The following is a 12692-nucleotide window of genomic DNA, read 5'->3' as shown; positions in this document are numbered from 1 at the left end:
AAACCAAAGGAGCAGGTGAGGGAGGAGTGGCAAGATCCCTTCCACCTCCCCTGCCTGCTTACTCACCTGCACAGAAATTCCTGATCACCCCTGGCGACCAGGCAAGATTTCAAATGCGAGGCTACGTTGACCCAGCTGAGGGGCGCGCTCTCTCTCTCTCTCTCTCTCTCTCTCTCTCTCTCTCTCTCTCTCCTGCCTCTTTGCACACTACAGACTTGACAGCTCACAGCCTTACCCAAGCCACCTCCTGCCCACCGCGGATGGGGTTGTTTCGGGCCTTGTCTCCTGGTTCCACCCATGTATGCTGACTTGTCCTACTGCCTCCGGATGCATGGGGGTCAGCTGTGGCCCCAGGGTTTTGCTTTGGCATCTATAGAGCGTCAGCCAGATGCGGAAAGAGCTGGAGGTCAGCCTGGAACGGATGGCTAAGCCTGGCCAAGGAGCCTCATCGCTCGTCCACCTGCACCCTTAAAAGAGGAGAAACCAGGTTAATGCACAATGGATGAGCCGGGTTCAGCCGGTGAAAGGGTGGCGGAAACAGAGGGGCGGGGAGAGAGGATGCCCTGCCCACTTTCTGCCCTGCCCCTGCTCACCGCTGACATAAATTCAAAGTGCTGGTTTTGAGCTATAAAGCCTTAAACGGCACAGGACCATAATACCTCAAGGTATCGCCTCTTTCCATATGAACTTACCTGAACCCTGAGATCATCCTCTTAGGCCCTCCTTCGTGTGCCTCCTTGAGAGGTTTGGAGGGTGGCAACACGAGAACGGGGCCTTCTCTGCAGTGGCTCCCCATCTGTGGAAGTTCGCCTGGCGAACTGTTTCCTGTTCTGGCTCCTTAATAAAACTACTAACTGAAAGCTAGCTGATGTAGCCCTGTCTCTCTCCCTCTGATCTGCGCCGAACTGTGCTACATGTCAATACTCCCAGGGGGGTCACATTTCCTTTTGCACTTTTTTTTTTTTGCAAATAAGTTTTTATTATTTTTCCAAAATTCCCCAAATAATAGCCAACTTCTAACAATATCAATTATTAATTTGCAAATAAGTTTTTATTATTTTTCCAATATTCCCCCAATAGTCAAATTCTAACAATATCAATTGTCATCATGATGATTTTACAAATAAGCTTTTATTTTCCCCAAATTCCCCCAATAACAGCCAAATTATGACAATATCTATTATTAGTAATAATATGCAAACAAGTCCCCCCCCCAAAAAATTCCCCCAATAATAGCCAAATTATAACAATATCATTAATTTTTTTTTGGGGGGGTCCCATTTCCTGCCCACAGTTGCTTGGATAAGCAGCAAAAGCAGGCAGAGCAGGAAATCCCAATTTTTAATTTCCCACGGCATGCTAGTTTCCACAGAGACTTGCACGCTCTCCTCTAGCCCTGTCCTCCCTCTGGGCAGGTAGGAGGCAGGCCCAAAATTTAAGGACCTGTTTCCAGCCAAACAAAAAAACCTCAAGGAAGGACACAAAGGGAGGTAGGCTGGGAATGTCTGAGAGAGGCCCAAAGGGCCGCATTTGGCATTGCCCCAGCGACAAAAAAACTTTCTGTGCACCTGCAAATTCCCCAAGAAAACAACAGACGGGGGAGTTCCTTACTGCTTGGCCAAAGAAGGGGCGCTTTCAGGAATTTCCGGGCTCCGATGAAGCCGCTCTGCCGCCGGACACACTGGCGGAAGGTGGCCGCTCTTGTCCAGTAGTTGCTGGCCTAGAAAGAAGGAAGGGATAAAGCCAAACTTGTTCTCCTTCCAAGAAAACAGGGTTAGGATCAGGGTGGATTTGATTTACCGTATTTTTCACTCTATAAGACGCACCAGACCACAAGACGCACCTAGTTTTTGGAGGAGGAAAACAAGAAAAAAATATTCTGAATCTCAGAAGCCAGAACAGCAAGAGGGATCGCTGCGCAGTGAAAGCAGCAATCCCTCTTGCTGTTCTGGCTTCTGGGATAGCAGCGCAGCCTGCATTCGCTCCATAAGATGCACACACATTTCCCCTTACTTTTTGGGAGGGGAAAAGTGAGTCTTATACAGCAAAAAATATGGTAAATCATATCAATTTAAATCACGATTTAAATCACTAGTCAGTAAGACTTGATTTAAATCACTAGTCAGTAAGACTTGATTTAAATAATTTTTTTTACAGAAAGACTCGTTCTTGCTGGTATAATCTTAATATTTACAACCAGATGAAGGTTTCATTTTTGGAAGAATAAATTTTCAGAGTAGCTTTTAAAGTTATATCAAAAATTACTGATTTGGTTACACTATTAGAAATACATAGACAGATAATTATGAAATTCTTGTAAGGTTTAATAAGTTATGGTAATATTTGGACAGCTTTTCTGCTGTACTGTGTTGGAAGGAGAAAAACAACCATTTCCTTAATAACAATTTAAACAATTTATTTAACTAAAACAATAACATTATAGCATATGTATCCATGTTTGTTAACTGATGTGGTTAAACGGTTTCTTTAAATAAAAAAACTCCAACTGAGTTGTGGCACACATGAAAAACTTTAATGTAACTTAAATAGAAAACTATCTTTAGAAATATTTTTCCTCCAAAAGCATTTTATTTTAAAAATCAGATTTAAATTTTAAAAACTCTGATTTTTTTGCTTAATTTTTTTTTAAATTGTTGATTTTTATCCACCCTGGTTAGAATCCACCCCGGGGTCAAGAGGTCATGGCAGGATTTGCACAGGGAGCCAAATCGGCAGAGGCTCTCTGGGATTTTGGGCCCGGGGTCTTCCCCATCCCTGTCACAAGATGCTGCAGGAGATGGAAGAAAGAACCTTCTGCATGCCAAGCAGGGTCCCTGCCCCTGAGCTTCCTAGGGGATAAACTCTCTATCGGAAACATCGTTGCCTCCAGCTGTGGCTCTGCTCTCCTTCCACAGCTGGAAACTGATAGCGGGGAGAGGGCTTTTGTGCTCAGATCCCGCTTGACTACTGCAACACGCTCTACGTGGAGCTACCTTTGAAAGTGACCTGAAAACTACAACTACAGTGGTACCTCGGGTTACATATGCTTCAGGTTACATATGCTTCAGGTTACAGACTCCGCTAACGCAGAAATAGTACCTCGGGTTAAGAACTTTTCTTCAGGATGAGGACAGAAATCGTGCTCCGGCGGCAGCGGGAGGCCCCATTAGCTAAAGTGGTGCTTCAGGTTAAGAACAGTTTCAGGTTAAGAACGGACCTCAGGAACGAATTACGTACTTAACCTGAGGTACAACTGTAATCCAGAATGCGGCGGCTAGACTGGTGACTGGGAGCGGCCGCTAAGAGCATATAATAACGGTCTTGAAAGACCTACGTGGGATTGCTATGAGGAATTATGGAAAATGAAGCACGCCATGCTGTCAGCGATAATAAGAATAAGAAGAATAATAATAAGAATAATAACAGCAAGAGAAATGGGCAGTAGAGAAAATGGGGCAGACATGCAGAGGCTTGTGGGATTTAATCAGAAATTATTGTCAATGACTCAAGCCCAGTCAAGCAATGCTTTCATCTCTCACTTGGACTACTGCAATGCACTCTACGTGGGGCTACCTTTGAAGGTGACCCAGAAACTACAACTAATCCAGAATGCGGCAGCTAGACTGGTGACTGGGGGCGGCCGCCGAGACCATATAACACCGGTCTTGAAAGACCTACATTGGCTCCCTGTATGTTTCCGAGCACAATTCAAAGTGTTGGTGCTGACCTTTAAAGCCCTAAACGGCCTCGGCCCAGCATACCTGAAGGAGCATCTCCACCTCCATCTTTCTCCCCGGATACTGAGGTCCAGCGCCGAGGGCCTTCTGGAGGCTCCCTCACTGCGAGAAGTGAGGCTACAGGGAACCAGGCAGAGGGCCTTCTTGGTAGTGGTGCCTGCCCTGTGGAACGCCCTCCCATCAGATGTGTAGTGTACACAACTAGCTGACTTTTAGAAGACATCTGAAGGCAGCCCTATTTAGGGAAGTTTTTAATGTCTGATGTTTTATTGCATTTTTAGTATTCTGTTGGAAGCCGCCCAGAGTGGCTTGGGAAACCCAGTCAGATGGGTGGGGTATAAATAATATATTACAGTGGTACCTCAGGTTAAGAACTTAATTCATTCCGGAGGTCCGTTCTTAACCTGAAACCATTCTTAACCTGAAGCACCACTTTAGCTAATGGGGCCTCCCGCTGCTGCCGCGCGATTTCTGTTCTCATCCTGAAGCAAAGTTCTTAACCTGAAGCACTATTTCTGGGTTAGCGGAGTCTGTAACCTACAGCATCTGTAACCTGAAGCGCATGTAACCTGAAGCGTGTGTAACCCGAGGTACCACTGTATTATTATTATTATTATTATTATTATTATTATTATTATTATTATTCCCATAAGGGGCATCTGGTCATTCACTGCGGGAACAGGATGCTAGGCGAGATGGGCCTCATCCAGCAGGCTCCTCTTACGTTCTTGTTCAAGCCCTGGAACCCCAGATAGCAGCCACCTGCGAAACTCACCACCACCCCCAGCTCACCTGGCTGACGGAGCTAAAACGCAGAGCCCAGGACCCCCTGATCGCTTTCCTCCATCGCCACATCGCCCCGTACCCCGCCAGTCTCCGCCGTGGGCGTCCGTCTTTCCGTCGCCGCTCAGCTCTCTGGAACTCCGCCTTCCACCTCCCGAAGTAGGACGCCAGAAGACGCTGCCCCCTGGCACTCTCCAAGCATGCTAGAGTCGTGCGCCATGAAGGAAAACGGGTGGCTGCTGCGGACCAGGAAGTGAAGGCCCTGGTGAATTTCATATAGAAAAAGGGATGAAAGAGCCTATCCACTTCCATTCTCCGTCTTCCCAATCTTAACTATCCACATCTGTAATTTAAACAGGCCATCAACAACCGAGTGTAAATTTCTCCTTACAAGTGCATTTTTTGCAATTTTGCCCATTTTTTAATACAAAGCAATGTTCCCTAATGTTGTTGGAAGTTTAGATGCAACTCAGGGGTTTGCATGGGGCTTAAGCAGATAGAGTGAGAGACCTCCAGATTCCCAGACTATCCCTTTACCTTCAACCTCTATGCTGACTACTCTCTATCCTTTGAAGTTTTGACTGATACATTTTACGTCGCTCCCTGTCTAAATTTCTTCCTCCCCTCTCACCCTTCCTCCGGACCTCAATGTACTTCTGGGTGGTTTCTTGGTTTCTCCAACTAGACAGCTAGGACTACAGAACTTTCCCCCGTAAACAATGTACAGTGGTATCTCGGAAGTCAAACAGAATCCGTTCCGGAAGTCCGTTCAACTTCCAAAACGTTCAGAAACCAAGGCGCGGCTTCTAATTGGCTGCAGGAAGCTCCTGCAGCCAATCAGAAGCCCCGTCAGACATTTGGCTTCCAAAGAACGTTCACAAACCGGAACACTCACTTTTGGGATTGTGGCGTTCGGGAGCCAAAATGTTTGACTCGCAAGGCGTTCGGGATCCAAGGTACGACTGTACTTCCCTAAGCAAACACAAATTTCTGTATTTTATACCGAGTCTCAGCCTGAATGCCTTCCAATAAACGGAATCCCTGCTTGCTCAAAGCAAGGATTCAGCTCACTAAAGGTGATTTCTGCGGTTGAATGCAAAATCTATACATTAACAAATATAATACATCTTTGGATGCCTTTTTTTAAAAAAAACTAATAAATGCATTTTAATGCGTTTCTCTAGCCCGACATCTGCATTTCTTTTACATTGCAAAATTCAGAGAAAGGCAAATGTCACAGGAAGGCTGGATTTTGATCCCCGTATCGTTTGAAAAATTGTTAATTAGGTAGATTCGCCTTCAAAGGTGAGCAGTATCAGATTTCGCCCCCATCCTTCATTGCCCAAGACCAGGGGTCAGTAAGGTTTACCTCGCCTGGGCTGGTCCACTCCAGCGGAGATTCCTCCCTGGGCCAGATCATGGACGCACATGTGATTTCCGGTGTCTGCACAGATTGGATTTCCGGTGCTGCGGAAGTGAGTCCCTGCGTTGTGCTGCTTTAGTGCAGCACACGGGGACTCGCCGAGCGGGCGGCTCGGTGGCCAGTTAACCGACCCCCATGGGCCTTAGGTTGCTGACCCCTGCGCAAGACTCTTACCTGGAGAGGAGAGCCCGCTTGCGGTGTTGTTCTGCCTTCAGGTTTTGCACAGTCCTGGCCGACCAAAACGCAAAGCATTTCGCCAGCAGCTGCCTCCGATTCTGGGTGTGGCCATAACCCAGAGGGAACGGCGCTTGCATGTTGAGAGCTGTGGCAGCGAGATCTTGTGAGGCACTGGGGAAATGACTGGGAGATGGGGAGCCGTGAGGAGGAAGGTGCCTCGAGTCTTCAATCGTCAACGATGAGGAGATGCTAGCCTGGCTACTTTCCTCCGAGCTGCTTTCCTATTCGCAGTCATGAAATGACAGAAGTATTAATTTTGTGCTTCTAAATGCTGGTTTATTTAAGATTATATACAGAGAGAGCGAGTCTCTACTGCTAGTCCTACCCAGAAGAGACCCACTGAATAATAATAATAATAATAATAATAATAATAATAATAATAATAATTTATTTATACCCCGCCCATCTGGCTGAGTTTCCCCAGCCACTCTGGGCGGCTCCCAATCAAGTGTTAAAAACAGTACAGCGCTAAATATTAAAAACTTCCCTGAACAGGGCTGCCTTCAGATGTCTTTTAAAGATAGGATAGCTGCTTATTTCCTTCACATCTGAAGGGAGGGTGTTCCACAGGGTGGGCGCCACTACCGAGAAGGCCCTCTGCCTGGTTTCCTGTAACCTCACTTCTCGCAATGAGAGAACTGCCAGAAGGCCCTCAGCACTGGATCTCAGTGTCCAGGCTGAACGATGGGGGTGGAGATGCTCCTTCAGGTATACAGGACTGAGGCCGTTTAGGGCTTTAAATGTCAGCACCAACACTTTAAATGAACTGAAGTTAATGGACATGACTAACATAGGTTCAGTCATGTCAATCGGTCTACACTATAGTACATATGGGGGGGGGGGCTGATCCTAGGTCCCACCCAAAGATGTAATAATGGATTAAAGGAATGGTGTAGTTTAAGTAAAATATGCAGGGATTTATTATATGAAAAGGGACGCGGGTGGCGCTGTGGGTTAAACCACAGAGCCTAGAACTTGCCGATCAGAAGGTCAGCAGTTCGAATCCCCACGATGGGGTGAGCTCCCGTTGCTCGGTCCCTGCTCCTGCCAACCTAGCAGTTCGAAACCACAAAGTACAAGTAGATAAATAGATACCGCTCCGGCCAGAAGGTAAACGGCGTTTCCGTGCGCTGCTCTGGTTTGCCAGAAGCGGTTTAGTCATGCTGACCACATGACCCGGAAGCTGTACACCGGCTCCCTCGGCCAATAAACCGAGATGAGCGCCACAACCCCAGAGTCCTCCACGACTGGACCTAAACGTCAGGGGTCCCTTTATCTTTATTATATGTAAAATGAACCATGGAAAGAGAAGAAGGGAAGTCATTGATATTTTAAGGTTGTTTGAATGAATATTCTAAAACGTAAAACAGAAAAACGTAATAAAAATTATTTTTTTAAAAAGGAAAAAAAACCTGATCCTAAGCTTCTGCTGCCTCGAGGCTAATATTCATTTGGGAGAAAGGCTGCAGGAGTAAACCCTGGGGGTACGGGTGGGGATCCAAACCTTCTGCCTTGCAGGACATCTTCGGGAGAAGAAAAGGCTCAGGAGTAAACCCTACAGAAATCCGGAGTGCAGTCCCTAAAACGGTTGATGGCGCTTTGTACGCCTCTTTCCGGCAACTCCAGCAGCCAAGCTGGTGCCAAAAGTATTGATCTGCTTTCCTTTGGACCAGATCAGCGATGCCGGGGGGGGGGGTGTCTTTTCATCTAGGCAGCCCAGGACCCCCAGACATGCTACCCAGGCTGGCACCACAGAGGTCATTTCCGTGCTGCTAATGCAGGAAAACAGCACAGGAGGCGGCAGTTATGAGTTGCTAGCCTCTGCAACCACAGCAGGCATTGTGATTCTCCAGCTGTTTGACACACACCATTGCCTCTCAAGAAAGACGGATGCCAAGAACTATATACATATATGTAGATACCGCAGTACCTCAAGGAACACCTCTTTCCATATGAACCCGCCCAGACCCTGAGATCATCTTCTGAGGCCATCCTTCGTGTGCCTCCTCCTCGAGAGGTCCGGAGGGTGGCAACACGAGAACGGGGCCTTCTCTGCAGTGGCTCCCCGTCTGTGGAATGCTCTCCCCAGGGAAGTTCGCCTGGCACCTTCATTAGACACTTCATTAGGCAAAAATATTCCTTTTTAACCAGGCCTTTAGTCGACCTGATCGACATCCTATACTCTTTTAAAATGCGGCTCTTTTTTTGGAGGGTGTGTGTGTATTATTGTTAGAATTCCTGCTCCATGATTGCAGTCATGGGATTGTTGTCTATCACATGACAGTATATGTTTTGACTCCACAGAGTGGGAAGCGACGGAGACAGGATGTCTGTGCTACTGTGTTCCGTGAAGTGGGACTATTGTCCTTTCTCTTTGCTCTCTGATGCTAAAGAGAGAGGGAGCCATGTTGCAGTGCTCCGTGTGTGTTTATATGTAAATAAAGTAGATTAGCCAAAATGCTGAGTCGCTGAGGTCTGTTACGCAACTGTGAAGACTCTGCGGATCCCTAAGTGTGCCAATGTCTGTTGGCATCAGTTGCTGTGATGTTCGGGCAGAAGAAAGCTTTTGAAGCTCTCGAGCAAACGACCAGGAGGGAGAGAACATGACAGTCGAGTATGTGTCTCTACCAGGGTCCTACTCAAGTGTAGGCAAAGCTCCTGACAGTTATTGGGTTATTGTTATTGTTTTTATTTCGCCCTGAGACCTCCGGGGTTAGTGCGGTATATAAATTCAATCAATCAATCAATCAATCAATCAATCAATCAATCGTGTGTGGGTAGATGTGTGTATATCTATCTATCTGCTGCCCCTGCTTGTTCCGCTCCCACCTATGCACCAAAGCATTGGCCCCGGGGTCAGAGGGAAGCCTGTCAGCGAGTTGTCCTCACCTTGTCCAGCGAACCGCTGGAGAGAGGCGGGGCAGGCACGTTGCTATGGAAACCAGAGGACAGGGAAGACTCCTCGGAATCCGGCGATGCAAGGAGAAGGTCCTCAGTGAGGTCCCCGGGGCCGAGTCCAAGAGGATGCGGGCAGAGGGTCTTCCGGCGCCAGAGCCCAAGAGCTTCTCTCAGCTGCTGCCTTTCCGAGACTCGGCGGAAAGCGCTGTAAGGGAAAGACCTTTGTGAGCTTTCGGAGAAAAGTACAGTGGTACCTCGGGTTAAGTACTTAATTCGTTCCGGAGGTCCTTTCTTAACCGGAAACTGTTCTTAACCTGAAGCACCACTTTAGCTAATGGTGCCTCCTGCTGCCGCTGCGCCACCGGAGCACAATATGTCCCAAAAATAACTGGTATGGGAAGGAGGAAGATCCTGCCAGGGCTTTTTGCCTACTCCAGAAAGAAGAAGTAAACAAAAAATTTCTGCAACCAGAATTCTGCAACTTCCCATACGGCTAGGCATGGGAGGGGGAAACCAGTCCCTCGCAAACCGGATTCAGCCACCTCTCTCTGGCTTCCAAAATTTCGCCCTCTATCAATGAGGACTATAAGCTTGCCTTTTCAAAACAATGAAACGTGAAAGCTGTGGTTTGGATACAAAAAGACCTCTCTGTGCCCGTTACCCCCGATTGCTTTGCTCTTAGGTCAGGGTCTGAGCACTTACGTCGCCCGCTGGGATTCCCGCCACCTCAGTTCCCAAGTCCGGAACGCCTGCTGCAACGTCAATGCGCGGTAGAAGTCGTCCAGGGCATCGGAGCCACTCTTTTGGGACCACCTCGCGTGGGCTGCAGGAACCTTTTCAGCTGCATCCATGTTCTCTGCTTATTTAAGTGCGGGAGGGAGAGGGAGGGGGGGGGGAAGCATTTAGAAGGAATTTCAAGCATAGCTGTCAACCGTCCCTTATTTGGCAGGAAAGTCCCTTATCCCAGCACCGTGTCCCGCTGCTGTCCCTTATTGATGATGTCCCTTAAATTTCCCGGGTTTCAAGGGAAGCAGCTCCTCTCCCTCCCTCTCTGCCGGTCAGGGAGGAGGGAGGCTCCAACAGTGTTGCTTGGCTGCCCGCCCCCCCCCCCCCGGCCTCCTCTCACCAGCCTTGGCCCCTGGAAGCCTCTCCCTGCCAGGACTGAGGAGCCTTGAGAGGAGAGCGAGGGCAACCATAGGGAAAGCAGTTCAGAGAGAGGAGGAGGAGGTGGAGGTGCGGGCAGGTGTTCCAAGGGCTAACCATAGAGGGGGAAAGCGGAGGAAGGACCGCAAGCGCTTCTCCCATAGATTTGTAGTGGTAGACTAGCATAGGCGGTCTGATCTGTGGGTTTACTTCAGGCGCTATTCCCCCCTCTCTTCCTCCTGCCCCGCCTGATGGAACTGAGAGCTGCAGATGGAGCACGAGAGAAAAGATACAGAACTGCAGCAACATCTTCGTAGCTTGGACTTCGTTTTGCGCGAAAAGTGGTTGCTGCTTGTATTTAATTGCAATATTTCATCAGTTGGAAATGAAGGGCTAAAAACCGGCACTGCTCTCCAAAATTATCTGGTCCCTTTTAACTTCGTATTTCAGCTGGCTGACTAAAATCCCTTATTTTGGCTGCCGATCCCTTATTTTCGAGGCTGCTAGTCCCTTATTTTCAAATCTGTAAGTTGACAGCTATGATTTCAAGTACAGGGATGCTCGGGTTGCGAACATGATCCGTGCAGGAGGCATGTTCGCGACCCACAGCGCAGCACACGGGTCGCGATTCGGCGCTTCTGCGCATGCACAAAGTGCGATTTAGTGCTTTGCGCATGCACCGGAACCCGGAAGTAACCCGTTCCGGTATTTCCGGGTTCAGCGTGGTGCGTAACCCGAAAACGCACAACCTGAAGCATCTGTAACCCGGGGTATGACTGTACACAAATGATGAGGTTTTTCTAAACTTCCAGAAAGCTGCACTGGGAGCAGCTCAGTGGTAGAGAACCTGCTTTGCATGCAGAAGGTGGCAGGTTCAATCCCAGCATCTCCAAGGAAACCTGGAAACCCTGCGGAGCTGCTGCCAGCCAGTGTGGGCAACGCTCAGCTAGATCATAGCTGTCAACCGTCCCTTATTTGGCGGGAAAGTCCCTTATCCCAGCGCTGTGTCCCACAGCTGTCCCTTATTGATGATGTCCCTTAAATTTCCCGGGTTTCAAAGGAAGCAGCTCCTCTCCCTCCCTCTCTGCCGGTCAGGGAGGAGGGAGGCTCCAACTGTGTTGCTTGGCTGCGTTTATCACCCAATAAGGAGTCTAAGAACGACTGGGGGGTGGAGCTTGCATGCCTTGTGCCGATCAAATCGGCCGTGTTGCCTGGGGACTCGCCTTTGCTCAGCGCTTCCCAGCGGAGAGGTGATGATGGTTTTCCTTGCTGCATCCCCTTTGCTGGGTTGCTGCGCTGTGGGAACCACCGTTTGAGGCTTCGTTTGGCTGCTGGCTGGGCTTTCTGCCTTTGGCTTGGAGGGGCTCAGAAGCTGAACATACCTGTGCTCTGAAAATCCCTTATTTTGGCTGCTGATCCCTTATTTCCGAGGCCTTATTTTCAAATCTGTAAGTTGACAGCTATGAGCTAGATGGAACAAGGACCTTTCCTTGTAGCTTTCCTAATGAAAGCCAGCCCTTTATTCAAAACCATGAGGACTAGAATCTCAGTTCCTTTTTTCAGGGGGAGGCTGCAGCTCAGAAAGAGGAACCTCTCTCTGAAACCCCAAAGAGATGCTGCCAGTCCGTGCAGGCAACCCCGAGCAAGTTGGACCCGATGCCTTAACTTTGCTACAGTTCTCACCGTGGGCTCTCTTCCGCTTCAAGTCCCACAGCTCCAGCAGAGTCTTCCTGGCCTTTTCCCGAACTTGCAACATCAGGGCCCATTGATGGAAATGCACCCTCAGGGATTCGAGTCGCAGGCGTTCCCTGCTGTGTCTGCACAGCGCCTCCCGGTCTGCCACGGACTTCCAGGCATGGAAACAGCTTGAGGGGTGGGGGGGGGGGGAAGGAACAGAATGGCTTAGGAAGAGCCTGGCAGCAGGATCCTGTTTAGGGAAGCTTTTAATGTTTGATGTACAGTGGTACCTCGGGTTAAGTACTTAATGCGTTCTGGAGGTCCTTCCTTAACCTGAAGCACCACTTTAGCTAATGGGGCCTCCTGCTGCTGCCGCCGCGCCGCTGGAGCACGATTTCTGTTCTCATCCTGAAGCAAATTTCTTAACCCAAGGTATTATTTCAGGGTTAGAGGAGTCTGTCACCTGAAGCGTATGTAACCTGATGCGTATGTAACCCGAGGTACCACTGTATTACAGTATTTTAATATTTTGTTGGAAGCCACTCAGAGTGGCTGGGGAGGCCCAGCCAGATGGGCGGTGTGTGTGTGTGTGTGTGTGTGTGTGTGTGTGTGTGTATATATATATATATATATATATATATATATATATATATACACCCCGTATTTTTCGCTCTATAACACGCACCAGACCATAACACGCACGTAGTTTTTAGAGGAGGAAAACAAGAAAAAAATATTCTAAATGAAATAGTGGATATATGCTGTGGCCACAGACATGTGATCTGACAGTGAGT

The 12692-nt window shown here is 48.5% G+C and overlaps 1 protein-coding gene across 7 annotated transcripts in view; it reads right to left on the bottom strand.

Moving 5' to 3' along the window:
- The window catches only part of LOC114602807 (uncharacterized), a 50981-nt gene that overhangs the window by 21279 nt on the left and 17010 nt on the right, over positions 1-12692 (bottom strand). For 4 of the 7 annotated variants that reach the window (XM_028741466.2, XM_028741465.2, XM_028741469.2 and 1 more), the window contains 7 exons: positions 11905-12086; positions 9781-9937; positions 9070-9283; positions 6118-6401; positions 4530-4782; positions 1612-1720; positions 236-467 (listed from right to left, as the gene is read on the bottom strand). In XM_028741466.2, the coding sequence (XP_028597299.2) occupies positions 236-467; positions 1612-1720; positions 4530-4782; positions 6118-6401; positions 9070-9283; positions 9781-9937; positions 11905-12086 (1431 nt within the window). Of the gene's footprint in view, positions 1-235; positions 468-1611; positions 1721-4529; positions 4783-5380; positions 5493-6117; positions 6402-9069; positions 9284-9780; positions 9938-11904; positions 12087-12692 lie in introns of those variants that run through there. The other 3 variants (XM_028741468.2, XM_077931108.1, XM_077931107.1) reach the window with 3 other exon arrangements.

The sequence above is a fragment of the Podarcis muralis genome, chromosome 7, assembly GCF_964188315.1.
Source record: "Podarcis muralis chromosome 7, rPodMur119.hap1.1, whole genome shotgun sequence".
NCBI lineage: Eukaryota > Metazoa > Chordata > Lepidosauria > Squamata > Lacertidae > Podarcis > Podarcis muralis.
The sequence above is the reverse complement of the archived record's forward strand: the minus strand, read 5'-3'. Positions and strand labels throughout refer to the sequence as shown.